The sequence below is a fragment of the Vanacampus margaritifer genome, chromosome 10 (assembly GCF_051991255.1).
Source record: "Vanacampus margaritifer isolate UIUO_Vmar chromosome 10, RoL_Vmar_1.0, whole genome shotgun sequence".
Taxonomy (NCBI): Eukaryota; Metazoa; Chordata; class Actinopteri; order Syngnathiformes; family Syngnathidae; genus Vanacampus; species Vanacampus margaritifer.
In genome coordinates this window covers 10,755,776-10,780,697 of record NC_135441.1, presented here as the reverse complement: position 1 = coordinate 10,780,697, position 24,922 = coordinate 10,755,776, and the positions used below count along the sequence as shown (strand labels likewise).

The 24,922-nt window shown below is 39.7% G+C and overlaps 3 protein-coding genes across 3 annotated transcripts; all 3 read right to left on the bottom strand.

The window, feature by feature from the left end:
• Positions 1-2,431: 2,431 nt before the first annotated feature.
• LOC144059247 (uncharacterized) lies at positions 2,432-6,289 on the bottom strand. The gene is made up of 2 exons (XM_077578195.1): positions 6,180-6,289; positions 2,432-5,110 (listed from the first exon to the last, which is right to left on the bottom strand). The coding sequence occupies exon 2, from the start codon at positions 5,044-5,046 to the stop codon at positions 4,090-4,092; it is 957 nt and encodes a 318-aa protein (XP_077434321.1). The 5' UTR covers positions 5,047-5,110; positions 6,180-6,289; the 3' UTR covers positions 2,432-4,089.
• Positions 6,290-7,215: 926 nt separating this feature from the next.
• LOC144059058 (immunoglobulin lambda-1 light chain-like) lies at positions 7,216-10,024 on the bottom strand. The gene is made up of 4 exons (XM_077577869.1): positions 9,864-10,024; positions 9,461-9,783; positions 8,805-8,838; positions 7,216-7,667 (listed from the first exon to the last, which is right to left on the bottom strand). Exons 1-4 carry the CDS (start codon positions 9,901-9,903, stop codon positions 7,348-7,350), a joined length of 717 nt encoding a protein of 238 aa, XP_077433995.1. The 5' UTR covers positions 9,904-10,024; the 3' UTR covers positions 7,216-7,347.
• A 6,689-nt stretch (positions 10,025-16,713) lies between these two features.
• On the bottom strand, positions 16,714-19,502 carry LOC144059717 (immunoglobulin lambda-1 light chain-like). Its single transcript, XM_077578989.1, has 4 exons — positions 19,342-19,502; positions 18,936-19,261; positions 18,280-18,313; positions 16,714-17,157 (listed from the first exon to the last, which is right to left on the bottom strand). Exons 1-4 carry the CDS (start codon positions 19,379-19,381, stop codon positions 16,838-16,840), a joined length of 720 nt encoding a protein of 239 aa, XP_077435115.1. The 5' UTR covers positions 19,382-19,502; the 3' UTR covers positions 16,714-16,837.
• Between the last annotated feature and the right edge of the window lie 5,420 nt (positions 19,503-24,922).

The following is a 24,922-nucleotide window of genomic DNA, read 5'->3' as shown; positions in this document are numbered from 1 at the left end:
TGAGTAGCAGAGAAGTATGTTCAAGTGGTGCAGGACATGTATGAGGACTATACGACAGTGGTGAAGTGTGCTTTAGGTGTGACGGAGGAGTTCAAAGTGGAGGTGGGACTAGATCAGGGATCAGCTCTGAGCCCCTTCTTGTTTGCTATGGTAATGGACAGAATGACAGATGAGGTTAGACATGGACTATGATGTTTGCTGATGACATTGTGATCTGTAGTGAGAGCAGGGAACAGGCGGAGGAGAAGCTAGAGGCGTGGAGGTTTGCCCTGGAAAGGAGGGGAATGAAGGTTAGCTGTAGCAAGACGGAGTATCTGTGTGTGAATGGGAGCGACCCAAATGGAAGAGTGAGGTTACAGAGAGGAGGAGTTGAAGTATTTCGGGTCAACAGTCCAGAGCAATTGAGAGTGTGGAAAAGAAGTATAGAAAAGTGTGCAGGCAGGCTGGAACAGGTGGAGAAAAGTGTCAGATGTGATGTGTGTGAATGTTTCAGCTAAAATAAAAGGAATGGTTTATAAAACTGTGGTGAGACCAGCGATCTTGTTTGGTCTGGAGACAGTGCCACTGAGGAAAAGACAGGAGCCAGAGCTGGAGGTGGCAGAGATGACGATGCTGAGGTTCTCTTTGGGAGTGACCAGGATGGATAGAATCAGGAATGAGTACATCAGAGGGAAACCACACTTTGGAGATAAAGTCAGAGATGCCAGACTGAGATGGTTTGGACATGTCCAGAGGAGAGATAGTGAGTATATTGGCAGAAGGTTGCTGAGTTTCCAAATGCCAGGCAGAAGGACTAGAGGATGATCAAAGAGGAGGCTTATGGATGTAGTCAAAGAGGACATGGAAGGTAGTTGGTGTGAGAGCAGAGGATGCAGAGGACAGGGTTAGATGGAGGTAACTGATTTGCTGTGGCGACCCCTGAAGGGAAAAGCCGAAAGGAAAAGAAGTTTCTTCTTTCAGAGTATCCTTTAAAACTTATATTAGAGTATTACCCTTAAAAGTAAATTTAAAAAAATGCATCAGAAATATGAGGACACTGGAGTTTTGCAACCTGTAAAAATGCCAATTACTGCACTATTTTCTAATCCAATTTTCCATTTTTATACTGAGTTGTACATACTGTACATACTGTACATTATTTTTTAAATAGAGCAGCTAACTGTTATCAGCTGACCACATACCAAAGTACAAATACTTGGCACTGGTAGATTTTTCCATTACTTTACTTAATCTTTTTTCTTTCTCTTTCCTACTCCTTACATTTGAAAATGGATATATTTAATTTACTACCTACGTTGTTAAAAATAAAATAGGTTTGTAAGTTTTTTCAACTTCCACAGATGATGATGCAGTTTACAGACAACCACATTTGAGAACTTACTTCATTGATTGAAATCTTGGGGACTTGGGCAGAACCAGCGACAGCCGCATAAGGAACAAACGTGTAACGGAGAGTACAATCGACGACAGTAACAGATTTGGAGAAGCAAGATCATTTATAAATACCTGTGCATTTTAGAAAGTCAAATAAAATGCCAGAGGGTCTTTATGGGGATATATTTCTGGCGGGGCTGTAGCACCTCTTAGTGTTAGTGTAGCTGTAACGCCATCCCTTGACAAGCCAGAGGTCACGCAAGTCACTCTTTACAACTTCAACTGCTGACCTGAAGTACATTGATTTCAGAGTCTGTACTTTTTACTTTCACCTAAGTACATGCTTTGAATAAGTATTTTGAATTTTAAAAGTCTGTTACAAAACAAATATCTATGCTTCTTCATTAGTACAGAGCTAGCTTCGATATGAAACTGTTTGTATTATTATTATTATTATTATTATTATTATTATTATTATTATTATTATTATTATTATTTGAGCAATGGAGTTATTGAATGACCGAGGTGTTGTGTTGTTTGTGTGTCTCAGTCCTGTCTTTCCAGGTCTTTTTGAGTTCTGCTCCAGATAGACGGGAGCGTCGTTGCAGGGCGCCACTCAACTCAATCACAAGGTAACACACACAATTTCAAAAATATATATAATTTAGAAATGGACATTATTTCATTAGCACTTATCTACCTCATAGTGTTGTGTTCAACTCATTCACTGCCATTGACGGCTATAGATGTCAAAAATTATTTGAACTATTTCTATTAGTTTAACATTTTTTTACCACTTTTGCTAACAAGAGTATGAAAACCTAGAATTTTTATTATTATTGTACATTCAGAACAGATAGACAATTTGTTATTAATCGTTAGTTAACTAGTGAAGTCATGTGATTAATTACAATTAAAACATTTTAATTGCCTGACGCCCCTGTTTTGTGGAAAACACTACTTCACTTTTGTATTTTTATGCAGGATCGTGAGTGATCGGCGGCAGCAATGAATACACAGAGACTGATGTACTGTGCTAGAACAAATGTGCCCTTTATTCCCCGCAAACAGCAATCAACACACTTCAACGCTAAGCAGCATAATATAATCATCATCAGCGCTTACCTTGACACTAGACCGGAGAGCCGACGGTCCGGGTAGAACGAGCTGCTTAACGGCTGGGCGAACGTACGCTTCCCTCAGATGACTCTACCCACACCGTGTGCTGCTCCGTCTTATATTCGTTAACAAAAAGGGGTGAGCGTGAGAAACCGGGCGGGCCAAGCCCTCGCCCAGGCACCCTTTCTATGAGTCGTGTCCTGCTTCGAAAACATGTCTCTGAGGTAGGGAGGACTGCAGGTGTCCTGCCTCGAAAACATGTTTTCGAAACAGGGAGGACTGCAGTATAAACAAGGTAAGAGTTCTCAGGCTCGATTCCACCAACAGTTCAGCCTTATATAAGAGGTTACATGAGGACATATCAAACCATGGTTATTTTCCATTCATTCCCCCCCTGGACTCATGAAACCTCTTAATATTTGCAGATCCTGGCACATTCGTCCAAATTAAAATCCGTCCATTATAGACCCATACCCCTGTTATAGTTTTGTCGTTTGATGATCCTCTCATAATTGACCAGTATGTAAAGTGATTGTTTCCCATAGATATTATCCATACATGTTATTTCAAAATATCGTCCCCTCATTCCAAAAGGGTTGTAGTTAATTTGTCATCCATGGCGCGTTTTACCCGTTTCACATAGAGGTAAGTACATACAGTACATTGAGTAATGTTGGAATGACACTCTTTGTCTTCCGCGTGTTCGTTGTTGTTTGGGTTGAGAGAATGTTGATTTTCTGAATACAGACTGGAGAACGGTGAACAGGTCCTTCAAAGGATTTCTTTTTACAGAATATTCTGGACACAAACAAGTTTACAGACAAATGGCTGCAGTTCCTCTTGCTAGTGTGTCTTTTTCAGCTGACTCCTCTCATTCTTATGCTATCTTGAAGAGCGGTATCATAACTGAGGAAATAAGTAAATTAAAACAGTTATGACTAAATCTAGGCAGAAGATTCTCAACAGTAAAGATATCGCACATAATACCACAATAAGTACAATCAATGGAGGAGTCATTACTTTTCGTGCAAAGGGTGATAATCCTGTGAATATATTTTACCAGTGCGACGCTGATGATTGTTCTACCGTCTTTGCCACTGCAAGTACCTGTTCCCCGGATACCACTGTCATTATCTGTAATTTAGCAATGTTATGACGGTGTTCTTTCACCATCTGTTTTAGCTCCTTAGATTCGCTCAGTGCGCAACTGTACTCCTTCAAGGAGATACCCAAATGGTTGTCATGCAACACCTCCTACTGGATCAAGGTGAGAGCTGTGGCATCAGTGAAATTAGTTAACCGATAAGTGTGATTGTTCCATGTCCACAGATAGACATCCTTGAGGCAGCCAGAGAATGGTACTTTCGGCAACTGGGGATGCGACCGGTTTGCAGCTACACATAAGGTATGTGGCCCTACCTGATATAGCACATCTCGGGGCACCTCATAATCCCAGTCACACATTGCATTTTTCTCTTTCAGGCATGGATTGGTGTACCCCTGATTTAGCATGCAGACTTTTGTCTGCCTGTAAGTATAACCAAACATTAGTAGTAATATTCCATATCCTTTGCCATTCGTAATAATTATTTGTTATTACAATTGCTTTAAATCGATTTCTTTGTCTTTTGGCATGTATGTATTGCATGAACACGCAGTCCAATTCATCCAATCAGTCATATTTTGCAATACCTCACCAGTGGAGTTGTTTACTTTTTCTTGAAACTGCACTTGTTTTTCCCAAAGTAATACATTCTGTGCTTGAACTTGCACCGCAGTTGGCAACCACTGTGCCACTTTTACTAATGCATCATGTGTATATTGTCCAGTGTAGTGTAGCTTGCTTGTAGTAATCTGGTTGTCAATCAGGTTGGCGGATCCCAGCAACGTTCCTGTCCTCCCCAGAAGAGTGTCATACCACGCCCGTCGAGCACGATGACACTCTGGTAAGATAGAGAACTTGATTGTCCAACGCACCTCAGTTCGAATCAGTCCATGTGCCATCTTCATACAGGTTGGCACGATAGGAACAACGTGGGTTGTGACATTGGTGGTTGTAGTATTAGGGGATACCCAAATGACATACCCGACCGTGGATCCTCCCGTGATTTCAGAACCATTGGCTATCCACGTGTCTTGGCTCACTGTGATTGTCCAGTCAGTGCCATTGCTGTTCTTGGTGCAATTCCTTTTTTTCCTATCATACTCACATAAAGAACACGTGGCTTTCACCGTCAGTTGGCACCCTTTGGCTATCACTGGAATGTCTTGTCCACTGAAGCACTTCCGACACACCTGGAGCAGACAATTACTACTTACGTTGGCAACCAGGCAAGGTTGCCCGCCTGGACAAGTAAAGTCTTCCTGGGTGCGGTTGTCAGCGGCGTTTCTCCACCATAACCGAAACCGCCCCACGTTTCCCAGCGTTCGTCCAATGGTGGCCGTCCAAATCGGCTCCCAGCAGAGGACGAACATCCCCATCAGGAGCACACCACCTGCAAGGCCTCCGATGCCCCATCGTCCGGCACCACCATGTCTTTGGCCAGCATACATCTTCTCGTTGTACTTGGATCCCCAATCGAGGTGAATTCATACCTGTACACATACACATAGACAACTACATGCGAGCATTAGTTTTCTCGTAAATAACATTTGTTGACGGGAACATTCATCCACTTTTTTCTCAAAAGGTTTTGGATGCCCCCCACATTAAAAAATAAAACACTGCAGAGACATGCTGTCATATGCAAGTGATTTATACACTAATCCTTTTATAATCCCAACAAGAAAAGAGTCACACTGAAATCCATGACTGGCACTTTTATTTTGTCACAGGAAAAAATATTTTTATGACTGTCAAGTGCAAACATGTGAGTCACAATACATGTTATTATCCCAATTGGCAGTTATATTGGATCCTGATATTATGGGTGTTTCATTGCTTTCACTTAATTATCATGACACCCAGACAGTGCAGTTCATGCGATTGAAAGGGAAGTGGTGTCCAAACTTTAAAATCAAACTCATTCCAAAAAGGTGAATATATAAATGTAAATATGCAAATGTGTCTGTGTTGAATATGTGCCTGATAGTTCATCAGTCCCGTGTAAGGCAGCCCTCATCTAAGATGAACGTTGATTTGTTATTGTAGATCTACACCATCGCTGGGATTGTATTGCATACAATATATGTATTTCACACTTGCACACTTTTCTTTTTATTACTCTAGTTACATTTATAATGTATTGTTTGTGTTCAAAGATGCTAATATGCATCTCAAACATTGATCATTTTTTAAATCTGAGTTCCCACGTGTCCTGGAAAAAAAAAAGATTTACCAATTCTACAGTCATTGAAAACACCTGGAAAATGAGCGGGAAGTCAAATGTCCTGGAAAGCTTGCATTGTCCTGGAAAATATGTTTTCCTCCCTCTGCTTCTCTCTGCCTTGTGGATGAACACAAATGGGGTAAACAGACATGTAGGCCTATGTTTGTTTTCAGCTGCCTTCAATGAGCAAAATAGAGCCGAGTGCTTTGCTGGTTTATCACTGCGCCACGTGAACGCCAGCAACCAATCAAATTTCATATTCCTCTTAGGACAGTTCTGCCGCCCAGTGTTTCCATATTACTTTGTTGCTTGATTTAGCGATTTTTCAGACACAAATAAGGGTTGATTTTCTCTCACTTTTTGTGGGCGGGCCTTCACTTTTGGCTGTGTGCTCCGATAGGAATTGACCGGTTAAATAATAACAAATGAAGAAATGTTCGGCTCGTGTTCAGTCTGGCCGCACTCCATTGCCTATGATTCTTAGACTTAAAAGCAGGAAGTAGTTCTATTTCCGTTATGACACAAACGTGAACGTGGACGTAAATAGGACGGCATGTCATTTTTAATTGGTTTATTATATGAATTGCCATGACAACTGTACGATTTCACATGCATTACAGTGGTTCCTTGAGTGAAGCTTTTGATTCATTCCTTGTCTACACTGGTTGCTCAAAACTATTCTCAAATAATTTTCCTCAAATAATTTTCCTCATTAAAATAAAATCCATTCCAGACTCTCCTCCCCAAAAAACTGTAATGCATTTGTAATCAATGAATGATGTATTACTTGCTATAATATGCTTTTTACTTAAAAAACAAACAAAAAATATTCAGCCATAAAATAATTATTAGAATTAAACCTTTTTTTGTCACATTTTATCATTCACGTCAGTGCAAGTGTGTACGTCATTCTGGTGTTCATGCCTTGGCCACCTGGGGGCAGTATGAGACAGACAGAAATATAAATTGAAAAAGGCGACGTCACATCTCCTCAGCAGTAATATTAGTAATTAGTAATATCATGGCCGAATGACTCATACCTCTGAAAACTTGTAAGTTGGGTCACTCTTATCTCAAGGTGCTCATGAAAAAAATGCCCTATTTTTCAACATTTGCAACAGTAAATAATAAAAGAATTAAATAGCCATTAAATGACAAATATATTTGTTATCAAATATTTTGACGGTTTAGCCTTCAAGTCTTTGTTTTTACAAGCGCATGACACCCAAAACACATAGAAATGATTTTATTGTTGCTGCATTATGTCCAATCAGAAGGCTCGTCAATTTAGGTGACTGAACGTACACAAAACAACAGTTCAGATATGCGACAGCAAGGGGGGGGGGGGGGGGGGGTAGTGCTTCAATCTGAATGTAATTACCAATACAAAAACTTTGGATGATGTTTTTATTGAAGAATTCTAATACATACTAGCAAGTACAAAGCAGAAAGAAAAACTAAACACTCCCTCCAAATATGCAAACATTGATCTGGTCTGACCAGCACACATCTCCATGCTGACCATCTAGGTCACACACTTGGACTTGTTGATGGTTTTTTCAGCAAACTTGGAGCCCAAAGACACTTTGCAGGTGTAAGCGACGTCCGTGTTCCAGTCGGACGTATCCACGGTCAAATAGCTGCTGATTTTGTAAGTGCGGTCCGCTTGTCGCACCGCCAGGCCGGTCACGACGTCGCCGCTCACTGGAAGGCCGCGAGCCAGCCACGTGACGTCTGCATATGGCGACGACTGACTAGCCACGCAGACCAGGATGGCGTTTTTGGACTGGAGCTCGTCGCTGGCCGGGGGAAAGACTGTCACCACGGGGGCAGGGAGCTCAGAGCCTGGAGGGTTGAGATCCATTTTCTTGTGTTAGCTTTGCAACTCAAGGCCTAAAGTTCGAATGTGCAGAGAAGCCCTCCACACATATAAAATACTGTACATCATGCACTGAACATTCATCAAAATATATTGTATATTTTAAATTAAGAATAACACAACATATATTATTTACTACAAGAAACATGCCATCCAACAAAAATGACTCAGCCACATATTGAACGGTATCAAAAAAGTTATTAACTAATGCTTAATTTTGGTTGACATCGGAATATTTTGCAGGGGTGCCAAAGTGCAAGACTCATACTGAGAAGTGTTTCTCATAATTTTACTCATAAAACTATACATTTAAAAACATAATAAATATGTTTCATATATAATAAATATATTCATGTGAAAGTAACTAAATAAATAAATAAATATATATATATATATATATAATGCACATAGCAAATGTAACCAGACTAACATGATTGTATTCATATAAATTAAAAAAAAAGGTTGAAATATAAAATATAAAATGAAAGAGATCAATAAATATGTTATTAAAGTAAGTAGTTAATATGTTATTATGAATAGTGGAGGTAACCTCACTATTATTTTCTAGTCATTGTAGAAATATATTGTAAAATAAGATTATTGTTTATAGAAAACATTGTCATAGTAAAAAAAAGTCAACTTAACATAGTCTCACGTGGAAAGACATCACTGACGAATACTTGAATAAATAGTGACCGGCCAAACCTAAACTAAAAGCTATAATTAAATAAAAAAGAAATAAAGAAAAAAACAATAGCTACTTGGTCAAATACATTTAACAGAATAAAATATATTCAAAGAAAACACACAAAAATGAAAATTGACATTTAAAAAAATAATGATAATAATCCAGACATTATTGTATATTGTCTATCAAGAGAAAATATATTGACTTTTAAATAAATTTAAGTTAAGATTAAAAAAAAAAACTATGCTTGAAAGAAAGACATGGTGGCCATCACTAGCCAAAACTGAAATAAATAGTAAATGTGCAAACCTAAAATAAAAGATGAAATTAAAAACTGAACAATACTTGGTAAAATATATTCAACTTGAAATTTGTACGTTGGTAGGTTTTGAAATTGGATGATCAAAGGACTTACTTGTCACAAACAGCTTGGTTCCTCCTCCGAATACCACAGTGATTCCGTTTGAGTTCACAGCCGTACAAAAACTGATGAGTCGGATGACTCTTCCACAACCTTCACTTCGGGCCTCTTCATGACATTTGTTTTTAATCCCAAATACTTCTGGGGTGGCAATATTCACTCCTGTTTTTCTTACCTCTACTTTGGTGTTGGTGGAAGTCAACATATCAGCCAAGTTGTCACCCTGATGGAAACGTCCATTTCATGGAGCGTCTTGAAGATGAATGTTGGCCATGTAGAAACAATAACGCTGCTAACGTTGAGGCTTCTGAACATGGTCCATGTGATTGAAATTTCCATGGCCAAAATATTTTCTCCACCTGGATCAGATATGGAATAAGTCCATGCAGCTTTTATTGACTAAACTATTTGAAAGGTCTATTTTCATTCCAATGGAAGCATCCATCCATCCATCTTGAACCATATCCCAGCTGACTTTTGGTAATTGAAGTGGAGAACACTATGGACTGCAGACCTTGTAGCCAGCTGAAGACCAACAGGCCCATAACCAGCATTCCTTCCAGTGTAAACGTCCAACATGTGGCGCAGACTCGACACAAAGCAGAAGTAAGAATGGGCACTTTCTGTCATCCACTAAATCACTGTGATACAGTTTCGCGAGCAGAGCTGTCCCATGTGCCACAGTAATACTCAGCAGAATCTCCTGCTTCTGCCCGTTTAATGATTAACTGGTAATTGGTAGCTGAGGATGTTTTAGCATCAAAACGACTTGAGGAGAATCCTGTTCCAAAGCTAGGCCCGGAGAGCGAATGGTAATGATACAGAATAAACTGAGGAGCGTCTCCGGGAATATGTTTATAAAAAGACACATAGTTTTCAGCCCTCTGAATGTCGCAGTTGAAAACAACTTGTTGTCCTGCAGCAACTGTCATCACCGCCGGAGTCTGGGTCAACACCTTGGCTGCGTCACCATCTGTCAAAAGAAGAAAAGAATCAACAACAACCTGACTTGAAAATGTTGACACGGAGGAGTAATGCCCGAGATGGTCTCACAAGTCAGAGCGCTGATGAGAAGGAAAATGGCCCCCAACATGGTGTCTGTTAGCGGTGGTGAAACGTCAGGCGAGCGAGTCAATGAAGCAGTTAGAAGGAGTCTGCAGCTTTTAAAAGCGCCAAAGAGGAAGTAGTTGGGAGCTTTACACGTCAGTCATCATTCAACCAGTGGCAGGCTGTGCATTTGGTATGTGGGGATTTACTTAACCTTATCCACCTCTTACCACCAATATAACATCACAGTGAAAGAAACCACGAATAATATACAAAACACAATATAACGGCATGCAAATGTGCCAGCAGTTTACAAGGAGTATTTAAAATGGCAAAAAACATTAAAGTCACTCAAGACATTGATTCTGATTTGTTCAAGAAAAGAGTCCCACTGTCAATTTCGTTCACATTTCCTGTAAAGGGAAATCAAATCAAATTTATTTGTAAAGCACATTTAATCTAATTTGATCGATGTCGGATGATAACGACTGAGAACTATGTAGTTCAGAATTGTGAAGGTACGGCATTTAAACTGTTTGTTATCATTTCTTTCGTCTATATTTTTTGTCCGCGACCAAAACAGCGGCCAGTGATGCACTTGGGCATTTAAGTCGGCCCACCCCCACTATGAGCAACTTGAGCTGCCTATTCATGTTTTTGGATCACGTTGGGTCAACAATCACATTTTGCCCCACTATTTAGCTTGTTATGCTTATTTTAGAATGATAGACTAATTTTAAAACCTCCTAACATGATTGTAGATTGAGTGCCATTGTTGTCTTAGTACATGTAGGCAGTACTGCTAACTACACTAGTGGTATTTGATTGACAGTAAACAGTTGAGTGAGGTGTGGATTCAGCATATTTTATGGACAATCTCACACATTTTGAGGGTAGAGACAATGGTTTGATTTTGCACCATTTCAAGTCCTCATTTTATTTTTTATTTTTTTTAATCATTCAAATTTGGCTGAATTTTTAACAACACTTGTCTCTGTGCTGTGTCAAATTCACAAGACTTTTTTTCCCCATTTACAGTTACCAGAAACGGTGAGGCCATGAGAAATATGCAAACAACAATCAGATTGATTATTAAGACTATTGATTCCAAATTGCACATCTAAAAGCGATTTTTCGGACTATCCAGCAAAGGGCAGTTGAGGTAGGTGAGGAACACGTTGCTTGTCAACTCACAATTTTTTAACCAAAGTTATTCAAACCTGCAACAATAATATGACCATCTCAAAGCAACCTTCTTTATCTTTGACGGACTTTACATGTATGGATATTTGTTCATATACATCATATACAGTGTCGTCATCTGCACACCAGAATGTTCTCCTGTGTCTGTGAGTTACTTTTTGACTTGTGGTTGCAATGATGGGCCAGGGGCTTCCAAAGTCAGAGTGAGATCAGCGTGATTTGACAGAAGTGAAACTTGATTTGCATGGAGCCAAAGACGAGGGGAAAAGGGCCTGCAGGTGCATCCTGGGACGGCAGAGAGTGGATGCTTCGTTAGCCGAGCGCGGAGAGTCGGTTTCTGTTGCGTCTCTCATCTTATTGCAAAACTTTCATCTGATTGAAATCCAATCAACCCATTTTCTTCTTTAACATCTCATCGTAAATATAGAATTGATCATAACTATCACATAATGCACTCAATGCGAAGTCACATTTACTTCCAGCTTAGTATAATTCTTAAAACTTATTTCTTAAATATTCTTTAAAAAAATCCTTTTGCGGTATTTGTTTTTATTATAATGAATCGTTCAATAGTTTACAATAGAAGTTAGATACAGTATATTACAGTATAGAAGAGTTTAAATCGTAACCGCAAGATACAGTAATATTTATATTAGCAATGAAAAGAGCACCCAAGGCTGTTTGGTGCTCATTTTGGATACACTACAATAATAAAAACAATGTCATTTTCTGTCTTACCAAAAGACATAAAATTTATATTTAACACAATTGAAGTTAACATGTTGACTTGGCCCACGACAACGGTTTCTGTTTTCAAGTTTTCACAAATGACACAACTCTACTTCAGTCCCATCGACCGCTTCGTTTATGATACCTTTTCCTGTAACCTTCAAAATAAACGCATCAACTGCACAATAAAACAAGCAATTCTGCAAGACAAAAATGCAATACCAAAAATAATAGCAGTGTCATTTACACTGTTCTCATTTAAGAGTTTGTTGCTAGCTCTCCGCTTGGCCTGATTACTTCTGCAAAGCTCCAATAAGAGTGCCAATTGACACATGCGCCCTAAGTATGCAAAATAAATTCAAATGCGGAATGACACACTTGAAACTGGTGCACCTGCACACCACTTATGTGCACCTCTGATTAGGCATATTGTACAATTGCAGCTGCAAGAATGTAAATGTAAATTAACAGCTCTTTCTTGTTTCAGAGTAGTCAGGAGACCAGGTGGAAAGGGAGCAAAGCTAGAAGTTTAGGAGCAGGGTTCAATTTCCTCTACCATGGTGTAGATAGGAAGAAAAATGATGAGTAGGAGTTATCGTGAAGGAGGAGTTTGTTAGGAACGTGCTGGAGGTAAATAGAGTGTCAGATAGAGTGATGAGGCTGAAGCTAGGAATCGAAGGTGTGATGATCAATGTTCTTAGTGGGTATGCGCCACAGGTAGGACGTGAGCTGGAGGAGAAGGAAAACTTTTGGTTGGACCTTGATGAAGTGATGCAGAGCATCCCTAGAAGTGAGAGAGTTTTTGGTGCAGACTTCAATAGACACATTGGCGCAGGAAACGGAGGTGATGAGGAGGTGATGGGCAAGTTTGGTATCCAGGAGAGGAACGCAGAAGGACAGATGGTGGTTGACTTTGCAAAAAGAATGGAAATGCCTGTCGTGAATACTTTCTTCCAGAAGAGGCAGGAACATAGGGTGACCTACAAGAGTGGAGGTAGGAGTACACAGGTAGACTACATCTTGTGTAGACGGTGTAATCCGAAGGAGATCAGCGACTGCAAAGTAGTGGTAGCATAGGATGGTAGTGTGTAGGATGACTATGGTGGTGAGGAAGACAAAGACGGCAGAGGCAGAGCAGAGGACGAAATGGTGGAAGCTGAAAAAGGAAGAGTTGAGACAGTCTCTGGATGGTCAGGAAGTTTTTCCAGATGACTGGACAACTACAGCAAATGTGATCAGGGAGACAGGTAGGACAGTCCTTGGTGTGTCATCTGGAAGGAAAGTGGGTAAGGAGACTTGGTGGTGGAATGAGGAGGTGCAGAAGTGGATCCAGAGAAAGAGGTTAGCTAAGAAGAAGTGGGACACTGAGAGGACTGAAAAGAGTAGACAAGAATACAGAGAAATTCAGCGTAGGGTGAAAGTAGAAGTGGCAAATACCAAACAAGGGGCTTCCGATGACTTGTATGCTAGGTTGGATAGTAAGATGGGAGAGACTGATCTATACAGGTTGGCCAGGCAAAGAGACACAGATGGGAAGGATGTAAAACAGGTCAGGGTAATAAAGGAAGTGTGTTGACAGATGCAAGAAGTGTGATGGGAAGATGGAAAGAGTACTTTGAAGAGTTGATGATGAGGAAAATGAGAGAGAACGGAGAGTAGAAGAGGTGACTGTTGTGTGCCAGGAAGTAGCAAAGATTAGTAAGGATGAAGTGAGAAGGCCATTGAAGAGGATGAAGAGTGGAAAGGCACTCGGTCCTGATGATGTACCTGTGGAGGTGCAGACATGTCTAGGGGAGGTAGCAGTAGAATTTCTGACTGGGTTGCTCAACAGGATCTTAGAGAGTGAGAAGATCCCTGAGGAATGGAGGGGAAGTGTGACGGTGCCCATTTTTAAGAACAAGGGAGACGTGCAGAGTTGTGTTAACTACAGAGTAATAAAGCTGATGAACAACACAATGAAGCTATGGGAAAGAGTAGTTGAAGCTAGACTGAGGGCAGAGGTGAACATTTGTGAGCAGCAGTGTGGTTTCATGCCAAAAAAAGAGTACCACAGATGCAGTATTTGTTTTGAGGATGTTGATAGAGAAGTACAGAGAAGGTCAGAAGGACCTGCATTCTGTCTTTGTAGATCTGGAGAAGGCTTATGACAGGGTGCCCAAAGAGGAACTGTGGTTTTGTATGAGTAGCAGAGAAGTATGTTCAAGTGGTGCAGGACATGTATGAGGACTATACGACAGTGGTGAGGTGTGCTTTAGGTGTGACGGAGGAGTTCAAAGTGGAGGTGGGACTAGATCAGGGATCAGCTCTGAGCCCCTTCTTGTTTGCTATGGTAATGGACAGAATGACAGAACAGGTTAGACATGGACTATGATGTTTGCTGATGACATTGTGATCTGTAGTGAGAGCAGGGAACAGGCGGAGGAGAAGCTAGAGGCGTGGAGGTTTGCCAGGGAAAGGAGGGGAATGAAGGTTAGCTGTAGCAAGACGGAGTATCTGTGTGTGAATGGGAGCGACCCAAATGGAAGAGTGAGGTTACAGAGAGAAGAGACCAAGAAGGTGGAGGAGTTGAAGTATTTTGCGTCAACAGTACAGAGCAATTGAGAGTGTGGAAGAGAAGTGAAGAAGCGTGTGCAGGCAGGCTGGAACAGGTGGAGAAAATTGTCAGGTGTGATGTGTGTGAGAGTTTCAGCAAAAATAAAAGGAATGGTTTATAAAACTGTGGTGAGACCAGCGATCTTGTTTGGTCTGGAGAAAGTGCCACGGAGGAAAAGACAGGAGCCAGAGCTGGAGGTGGCAGAGATGAAGATGCTGAGGTTCTCTTTGGGAGTGACCAGGATGGATAGAATCAGGAATGAGTACATCAGAAGGAAAGCACATGTTAGAGGCTTTGGAGATAGTCAGAGAGGCCAGACTGAGATGGTTTGGACATGTCCAGAGGAGAGATAGTGAGTATATTGGCAGAAGGTTGCTGAGTTTCCAAATGCCAGGCAGAAGGTCTGGAGGATGACCAAAGAGGAGGTTTATGGATGTAGTTAAAGAGGACATGGAAGGTAGTTGGTGTGAGAGCAGATGATGCAGAGGACAGGGTTAGATGGAGGTAACTGATTTGCTGTGGCGACCCCTGAAGGGAAAAGCCGAAAGGAAAATAAGTTTCTTCTTTCAGAGTATCCTTTAAAACTTATATTAGAGTATTACCCTTAAAAGTAAATTTTAAAAAATGCATTAGAAATATGAAGACACTGGAGTTTATGCTGTCGTTTTGCAAACTGTAAAAATGCCAATTAGTGCACTATTTTCCAATCCAATTTTCCGTTTTTATAATGAGTGGCACATACTGTACGTACTGTACGTACTGTACTTTCATTTATTTATTTATTTTAAATAGAGCAGCTAACCGTTATCAGCTGACCACATACCAAAGTACAAATACTTGGCACTGGTAGATTTTTCCATTACTTTACTTAAGCTTTTTTCTTTCTCTTTCCTACTCCTTACATTTGAAAATGTATATATTTAATTTACTACCTACGTTGTTAAAAATAAAATAGGTTTGTTAGTTTTTTCAACTTCCACAGATGATGATGCAGTTTACAGACAACCACGGTTGAGATCTTACTTCATTGATTGAAATCATGGGGACTTGGGCGGAAACACCCGCATAATGAACAAACGTGTACCGGAGAGTACAATCGACGACAGTAACAGATTTGGAGAAGCAAGATCATTTATAAATACCTGTGCATTTTAGAAAGTCAAATAAAATGCCAGAGGGTCTTTATGGGGATATATTTCTGGCGGGGCTATAGCACCTCTTAGTGTTAGTGTAGCTGTAACACCATCCTTGACAAGCCCGAAGTCACACAAGTCACTCTTCACAACTTCAATTGTTGACCTGAAGTACATTGATTTCAGAGTCTGTACTTTTTACTTTCAACTAAGTACATGCTTTGAATAAGTATTTCGAATTTTAAAAGTCTGTTACAAAACAAATATCTATGCTTCTTCATTAGTACAGAGCTAGCTTCGATAAGAAACTGTTTGTATTATTATTATTATTATTATTATTATTATTCCTTTGGAACCTCTCTTTGCGGCCCCGCCCTTCTCTGTCGTGGTTGTCGCTGCCTGATGACGTGTGCCATTCTGTTTGTACCATGGCAGCGGCTACCTATGCTAACTGAAAGACAAAATGCCGTTTTTATAGCACTTAAGGCGGCCACAAATCTAGAAAAACAGCACATCTCTCAAAATGACGAACAGGACGTCGTATTTCTATGTCCCTGATGTGGGTAACTTTCATTACGGTGAGTAACGATAACCGTAAAAAAAAAAAAAAAACAGATGCTTAAAGGTTTATAGTTCACTTATATTTTAGGAATAGTGTTAAAAGCCTAAAAAACTAAACTAAAAACTAAAAAAAACAGGCAAAGTTTCATTTGAATTTTTTGAAGAATATTAAAAATTCTGACAAACTGCTACTTGTTATGAACTGAGTCACTGCCACCACACAGCACTCATATCTCAAGTTGGCACTCGCAAGTAAAAACAAAAATATGGCCGAATGACTCATACCTCTGAAAACTTTTAAGTTGGGTCACTCTTATCTCAAGGTGCTCATAAAAAATGCCCTATTATTCAACATTTGCAACAGTAAATAATAAAATAATTAAATAGCCACTAAATGACAAATAGATTTGTTATCAAATATTTTGACGGTTTAACCTTCAAGTCTTTGTTTTTACAAGCGCGTGACACCCAAAACATATAGAAATGATTTTATTATTGCTGCTTTGTGTCCAATCAGAACGCTTGTCAATTTAGGTGACTGAACGTACACAAAACAACAGTTCAGATATGCGACAGCAAAGGGGGGAAAAATAGTGCTTCAATCTGAATGTAATTACCAATTCAAAAACTTTGGATGATGTTTTTATTGAAGAATTCTAATACATGCTAGCAAGTACGAAGCAGAAAGAAAAACTAAACATTCCCTCCAAATATGCAAACATTGCTCTGGTCTGATCAGCACACAACTCCATGCTGACCATCTAGGTCACACACTTGGACTTGTTGATGGTGTTTTCAGCAAACTTGGAGCCCAAAGACACTTTGCAGGTGTAAGCGACGTCCGTGTTCCAGTCGGACGTATCCACGGTCAAATAGCTGCTGATTTTGTAAGTGCCGTCCGCTTGTCGCACCGCGAGGCCGGTCACGACGTCGCCGCTCACTGGAAGGCCGCGAGCCAGCCACGTGACGTCTGCATATGGCGACGACTGACTAGCCACGCAGACCAGGATGGCGTTTTTGGACTGGAGCTCGTCGCTGGCCGGGGGAAAGACTGTCACCACGGGGGCAGGGAGCTCAGAGCCTGGAGGGTTGAGATCCATTTTCTTGTGTTAGCTTTGCAACTCAAGGCCTAAAGTTCAAATGTGCAGAGAAGCCCTCCACACATATAAAATACTGTACATCATGCACTGAACATTCATCAAAATATATTGTACATTTGAAATGAAGAATAACACAACATATATTATTTACTACAACAAACATGCCATCCAACAAAAATGACTCAGCCACATATTGAACGGTATCAAAAAAAGTTATTAACTTATGCTTAATTTTGGTTGACATTGGAATATTTTGCAGGGGTGTCAAAGTGCAAGACTCATACTGAGAAGTGTTTCTCATAATTTTACTCATAAAACTATACATTTAAAAACATTAAAAATATATATGTTTCATACATAATAAATATGTTCATGTGAAAGTAACTAAATAAATAAATATATATATAATGCACATAGCAAATATAACCAGACTAACATGATTGTATTCATATAAAAAAAAAAAGGTTAAAATATAAAATGAAAGAGATCAATAAATAAATTATAAAAGTAAGTAGTTCATATGTTATTATGAATAGTGGAGGTAACCTCACTATTATTTTCTAGTCATTGTAGAAATATATTGTAAAATAAGATCATTGTTTATAGAAAACATTGTCATAGTAAAAAAAATAAACTTAACAAAGACATCACTGACGAATACTTGAATAAATAGTGACCGGCCAAACCTAAACTAAAAGCTTTAATTAAATAAAAAAGAAAGAAAGAAAAGAACAATAGCTACTTGGTCAAATATAGTTAACAGAATAAAATATATTCAAAGAAAACACACTAAAATGAAAATTGACATTTAAAAGAATAATGATAATAATCCAGACATTATTGTACATTGTCTATCAAAAGTAACCTCACTAATAATGTAAAAATATATTGATTTTTAAATAAATTTAAGTTTAGATAAAAAAAAAAAACTATGCTTGAAAGAAAGACATGGTGGCCATCACTGGTAAAAACTGAAATAAATAGTAAATGTGCAAACCTAAAATAAAAAATGAAATTAAAAACTGAACAATACTTGGTAAAATATATTCAACTTGAAATTTGTACGTTAGTAGGTTTTGAAATTGGATGATCAAAGGACTTACTTGTCACAAACAGCTTGGTTCCTCCTCCGAATACCACAGTGATTCCGTTTGAGTTCACAGCCGTACAAAAACTGATGAGTCGGATGACTCTTCCACAACCTTCACTTCGGGCCTCTTCATGACATTTGTTTTTAATCCCAAATACTTCGGGTGTGGCAATATTCACTCCTGTTTCTCTTACCTCTACTTTGGTGTTGGTGGAAGTCAACATATCAGCCAAGTTGTCACCCTGATGGAAACGTCCATTTCATGGAGCGTCTTGAAGACGAATGTTGGCCATGTAGAAAGAATAACGCTGCTAACGTTGAGGCTTCTGAACATGGTCCATGTGATTAGAATTTCCATGGCCAATATATTTTCTCCACCTGGATCAGATATGGAATAAGTCCATGCAGCTTTTATTGACTAAACTATTTGAAAGGTCTATTTTCATTCCAATGGAAGCATCCATCCATCCATCTTGGACCATATCCCAGCTGACTTTCGGTAATTGAAGTGGAGAACACTGTGGACTGCAGACCTTGTAGCCAGCTGAAGACCAACAGGCCCATAATCAGCATTCCTTCCAGTGTAAACGTCCAACATGTGGCGCAGACTCGACACAAAGCAGAAGTAAGAATGGGCACTTTCTGTCATCCACTAAATCACTGTGATACAGTTTCGCTAGCAGAGCTGTCCAATGTGCCACAGTAATACTCAGCAGAATCTCCTGCTTCTGCCCGTTTAATGATTAACTGGTAATTGGTAGCTGAGGATGTTTTAGCATCAAAACGACTTGAGGAGAATCCTGTTCCAAAGCTAGGCCCGGAGTGCGAATGGTAATAATACAGAATAAACTGAGGAGCGTCTCCGGGAATATGTTTATAAAAAGAAACCACATTGCGATCATCCCTCTGAATGTCGCAGTTGAAAACAACTTGTTGTCCTGCAGCAACTGTCATCACCGCCGGAGTCTGGGTCAACACCTTGGCTGCGTCACCATCTGTCAAAAGAAGAAAAGAATCAACAACAACCTGACTTGAAAATGTTGACACGGAGGAGAAATGCCCGAGATGGTCTCACAAGTCAGAGCGCTGATGAGAAGGAAAATGGCCCCCAACATGGTGTCTGTTAGCGGTGGTGAAACGTCAGGCGAGCGAGTCAATGAAGCAGTTAGAAGGAGTCTGCAGCTTTTAAAAGCGCCAAAGAGGAAGTAGTTGGGAGCTTTACACGTCAGTCATCATTCAACCAGTGGCAGGCTGTGCATTTGGTATGTGGGGATTTACTTAACCTTATCCACCTCTTACCACCATTATTACATCACAATGATAGAAACCACGAATAATATACAAAAACACAATGTAACAGCATGCAAATGTGCTAGCAGTTTACAAGGAGTATTTAAAATGGCAAAAACATTAAAGTCACTCAAGACATTGATTCTGATTTGTTCAAGAAAAGAGTCCCACTGTCAATTTCGTTCACTTTTCCTGTAAAGGGAATTCAAATCAAATTTATTTGTAAAGCACATTTAATCTAATTTGATCGATGTCGGATGATAACGAGTGAGAACTATGTAGTTCAGAATTGTGAAGGTACGGCATTTAAACTGTTTGTTATCATTTCTTTCGTCTTTATTTTTTGTCCGCGACCAAAACAGCGGCCAGTGATGCACTTGGGCATTTAAGTCGGCCCACCCCCACTATGAGCAACTTGAGCTGCCTAGTCATGTTTTTCACGTTGGGTCAACAATCACATTTTGCCCCACTATTTAGCTTGTTATGCTTATTTTAGAATAATAGACACATTTTAAAGCCTCCTAACATGATTGTAGATTGAGTGCCATTGTTGTCTTAGTACATGTAGGCAGTACTGCTAACTACACTAGTGGTATTTGATTGACAGTAAACAGTTGAGTGAGGTGTGGATTCAGCATAATTTATGGACACGCCCACACATTTTGAGGGTAGAGACAATGGTTTGATTTTGCACCATTTCAAGTCCTCATTTTATTTTTTATTTTTTATTTTTTTTAATCATTCAAATTTGGCAGAATTTTTAACAACACTCGTCTCTGTGCTGTGTCAAATTCACAAGACTTCCCCCCCCCCCCCCCCCCCCCCCCCTCTACAGTTACCGGAAACGGTGAGGCCATGAGAAACATGCAAACAACAATCATATTGATTATTTCTTACTGATTATTAAGACTATTGATTGAAAATTGCGAAAAGCGATTTTTCGGACTATCCAGCAAAGGGCAGTTGAGGTAGGTGAGGAACACGTTGCTTGTCAACTCACAATTTTTTAACCAAAAGCTATTTAAACCTGCAACAATAATGTGACCATCTCAAAGCAACCTTCCTTATCTTTGACGGACTTTACATGTATGGATATTTGTTCATATACATCATATACAGTGTCGTCATCTGCACACCAGAATGTTCTCCTGTGTCTGTGAGTTACTTTTTGACTTGTGGCTGCAATGATGGGCCAGGGGCTTCCAGAGTCAGAGTGAGATCAGCGTGATTTGACAGAAGTGAAACTTGATTTGCATGGAGCCAAAGACGAGGGGAAAAGGGCCTGCAGGTGCATCCTGGGACGGCAGAGAGTGGATGCTTCGTTAGCCGAGCGCGGAGAGTCGGTTTCTGTTGCGTCTCTCATCTTATTAAAAAACTTTCATCTGATTGAAATCCAATCAACCCATTTTCTTCTTTAACATCTCATCGTAAATATAGAATTGATCATAACTATCACATAATGCACTCAATGCGAAGTCACATTTACTTCCAGCTTAGTATAATTCTTAAAACTGATTTCTTAAATATTCTTTAAAAAAATCCTTTTGCGGTATTTGTTTTTATTATAATGAATCGTTCAATAGTTTACAATAGAAGTTAGATACAGTATATTACAGTATAGAAGAGTTTAAATCGTAACCGCAAGATACAGTAATATTTATATTAGCAGTGAAAAGAGCACCCAAGGCTGTTTGGTGCTCATTTTGGATACACTACAATAATAAAAACAATGTAATTTTCTGTCTTACAAAAATACATAACATTTATATTTAACACAATTGAAGTTAACATGTGGACTTGGCCCACGACAACGGTTTCTGTTTTCAAGTTTTCACAAATGACACAACTCTACTTCAGTCCCATCGACCGCTTCGTTTATGATACCTTTTCCTGTAACCTTCAAAATAAACGCATCAACTGCACAATAAAACAAGCAATTCTGCAAGACAAAAATGCAATACCAAAAATAATAGCAGTGTCATTTACACTGTTCTCATTTAAGAGTTTGTTGCTAGCTCTCCGCTTGGCCTGATTACTACTGCAAAGCTCCAATAAGAGTGCCAATTGACACTTGCGCCCTAAGTATGCAAAATAAATTCAAATGCGGAATGACACACTTGAAACTGGTGCACCTGCACACCACTTATGTGCACCTCTGATTAGGCATATTGTACAATTGCAGCTGCAAGAATGTAAATGTAAATTAACAGCTCTTTCTTGTTTCAGAGTAGTCAGGAGACCAGGTGGAAAGGGAGCAAAGCTAGAAGTTTAGGAGCAGGGTTCAATTTCCTCTACCATGGTGTAGATAGGAAGAAAAATGATGAGTAGGAGTCATCGTGAAGGAGGAGATTGTTAGGAACGTCCTGGAGGTAAATAGAGTGTCAGATAGAGTGATGAGCCTGGAGCTAGGAATCGAAGGTGTGATGATCAATGTTCTTAGTGGGTATGCGCCACAGGTAGGACGTGAGCTGGAGGAGAAGGAAAACTTTTGGTTGGACCTTGATGAAGTGATGCAGAGCATCCCTCAAAGTGAGAGAGTTGTCATTGGTGCAGACTTCAATTGACACGTTGGCGAAGGAAACAGAGGTGATAAGGAGGTGATAGGCACGTTTGGTATCCAGGAGAGGAACGCAGAAGGACAGATGGTGGTTGACTTTGAAAAAGAATGGAAATGGCTGTCGTGAATACTTTCTTCCAGAAGAGGCAGGAACATAGGGTGACCTACAAGAGTGGAGGTAGGAGTACACAGGTAGACTACATCTTGTGTAGACGGTGTAATCCGAAGGAGATCAGCGACTGCAAAGTAGTGGTAGCATAGGATGGTAGTGTGTAGGATGACTATGGTGGTGAGGAAGACAAAGACGGCAAAGGCAGAGCAGAGGACGAAATGGTGGAAGCTGAAAAAGGAAGAGTTGAGACAGGCTCTGGATGGTCAGGAAGTGCTTCCAGATGACTGGACAACTACAACAAATGTGATCAGGGAGACAGGTAGGACAGTCCTTGGTGTGTCATCTGGAAGGAAAGGGGGTAAGGAGACTTGGTGGTGGAATGAGGAGGTGCAGAAGTGGATCCAGAGAAAGAGGTTAGCTAAGAAGAAGTGGGACACTGAGAGGACTGAAGAGAGTAGACAAGAATACAGAGAAATTCAGCGTAGGGTGAAAGTAGAAGTGGCAAATACCAAACAAGGGGCTTCCGATGACTTGTATGCTAGGTTGGATAGTAAGGAGGGAGAGACTGATCTATACAGGTTGGCCAGGCAAAGAGACACAGATGGGAAGGATGTAAAACAGGTCAGGGTAATAAAGGAAGTGTGTTGACAGATGCAAGAAGTGTGATGGGAAGATGGAAAGAGTACTTTGAAGAGTTGATGATGAGGAAAATGAGAGAGAACGGAGAGTAGAAGAGGTGACTGTTGTGTGCCAGGAAGTAGCAAAGATTAGTAAGGATGAAGTGAGAAGGCCATTGAAGAGGATGAAGAGTGGAAAGGCACTCGGTCCTGATGATATACCTGTGGAGGTACAGAAGTGTCTAGGGGAGGTAGCAGTAGAATTTCTCCTCTCTTGAATGATAGAGCTGTTGTGGGCGGGTCTTCACTTTTGGCTGTGCGCTCTGATATGAATTGACCGGTTAAATAATAACAAATGAAGAAATGTTCAGCTCGTGTTCAGTCTGGCCGCACTACATTGCCTATGATTCTTAGACTTAAAAGCAGGAAGTAGTTCTATTTCCGTTATGACACAAACGTGAATGTGGACGTAAATAGGACGGCATTTCATTTTTAATTGGTTTATTATATGAATTGCCATGACAACTGTGCGATTTCACATGCATTACAGTGGTTCCTTGAGTTAAGCGTTTGGTTCATTCCTTGTCTACACTGGTTGCTCAAAACTTATCTCAAATCATTTTCCTCATTAAAATAAAATCCATTCCAGACTCTCCTCCCCAAAAAACTGTAATGCATTTGTAATCAATGAATGATGTATTACTTGCTATAATATGCTTTTTACTTCAAAAACAAACACAAAATATTCAGCCATATAATAATTATTAGAATTAAACCTTTTTTTGTCAAACTTTATCATTCACGTCAATGCAAGTGTGCAGTCATTCTGGTGTGCACGCCTTGGCCACCTGGGGGCAGTATAAAACAGACAGAAATATAACTTGGGCTTTTGTAATTTCTAGTGCCTTCCACCAGGCAGTCAGGGTGGCGGAAATCATTGGGTTTTTAAAACAATTATTTCACTTAATTGATGTTGTAATAAAGAGTAAATCTAGAAGTCTGAGGTTATTACAATCATTCTGCTCTAGTTCCAGCCAACAGTTAGTATCTCTGTTGGGTTGTGCCCATAGAATGATATATTGTAGCTGGTTAGCTATATAGTAGTGCATAAAATTTGGTGCCTCTAGACCACCTTTGGATTTACTTTTCTGAAGAGTAGATAGACTAATCTTTGCTTTTTTTTTTATTCCAGTAAAATTTTGTAACGGCTGAGTCCAACAACTGGAACCAGTTAGCCGTAGGTTTAAATGGAATTATTGAGAAAAAATAGTTTATTTTGGGTAAAACTTTCATTTTAATGGTGGCTATTTGTCCTATTAGAGAAATAGGAAGATTATTCCAGCGCTCCAAGTCACTATAAATGTAATCCAGAAGTGGAGTAAAGTTTAAATGAATTAAATCAGTTAATTTAGGTGAGATTTGTATGCCTAAGTATTTTAAATTACCTATAGGAAATGAGTAGTGTGGGTCCTGGCTTGCAGGGTTCCATGAATTTTCTGTAATAGGTAGAAGTGTTGATTTTGTCCAGTTAATAGAATAATCTGATAACTGTGAGAATTTAGTTATTAAGTTAAATACTTCCACTAACGAAATAGCAGGCTTTTCTAAATAAAGTAAAATATCATCGGCATATAGATTAATTGTATGTTCTGTTACCCCAGAGTGATTTCCTTGAATCCTTCTTTCCTGGCGTATGGCTAATGCAAGTGGCTCAATAAATATTGCAAATAATAAAGGGGACAGTGGGCATCTGTGTTGTGCCTCTCTGTAGAGTAAAACTCTGAGATATAATCCCATTAGTAGCAACTGTAGCTTTAGGAGAATCATATAATACTGACACCCAGTGGATAAATGATTTCCCAAAGTCAAATTTATTTAAAACAGCAAAGAGGAAGGACCAGTTAACTTTGTCGAAAGCTTTTTCTGCATCCAATGATATAATAACTGCCTTTTTATCATGCCGCTGTGACATGCTAATAAGGTTAAAGAGCCACCTAATATTATTAGTAGAGTGACGATCTTTAATATAGCCTGTTTGGTCGCTATGAATGATTGTCGAGATTACTGTTTCTAGTCTAGA

What these genes read in the sequence shown, in the direction of transcription:
- LOC144059247 (XM_077578195.1), bottom strand. Translation starts at nt 5,046, where the DNA reads ATGTATGCTGGCCAAAGACATGGTGGTGCCGGACGATGGGGCATCGGA.
- LOC144059058 (XM_077577869.1), bottom strand. Translation starts at nt 9,903, where the DNA reads ATGTTGGGGGCCATTTTCCTTCTCATCAGCGCTCTGACTT. An exon ending in TCTCATCAGCGCTCTGACTT is followed by an intron (nt 9,784 to 9,863) that starts GTGAGACCATCT and finishes TTCTTTTGACAG; the next exon opens with ATGGTGACGCAGCCAAGGTG. An exon ending in AACCAAGCTGTTTGTGACAA is followed by an intron (nt 7,668 to 8,804) that starts GTAAGTCCTTTG and finishes TCAACCCTCCAG; the next exon opens with GCTCTGAGCTCCCTGCCCCC.
- LOC144059717 (XM_077578989.1), bottom strand. Translation starts at nt 19,381, where the DNA reads ATGTTGGGGGCCATTTTCCTTCTCATCAGCGCTCTGACTT. An exon ending in TCTCATCAGCGCTCTGACTT is followed by an intron (nt 19,262 to 19,341) that starts GTGAGACCATCT and finishes TTCTTTTGACAG; the next exon opens with ATGGTGACGCAGCCAAGGTG. An exon ending in ACAGCTCTGCTAGCGAAACT is followed by an intron (nt 18,314 to 18,935) that starts GTATCACAGTGA and finishes GGAATCACTGTG; the next exon opens with GTATTCGGAGGAGGAACCAA.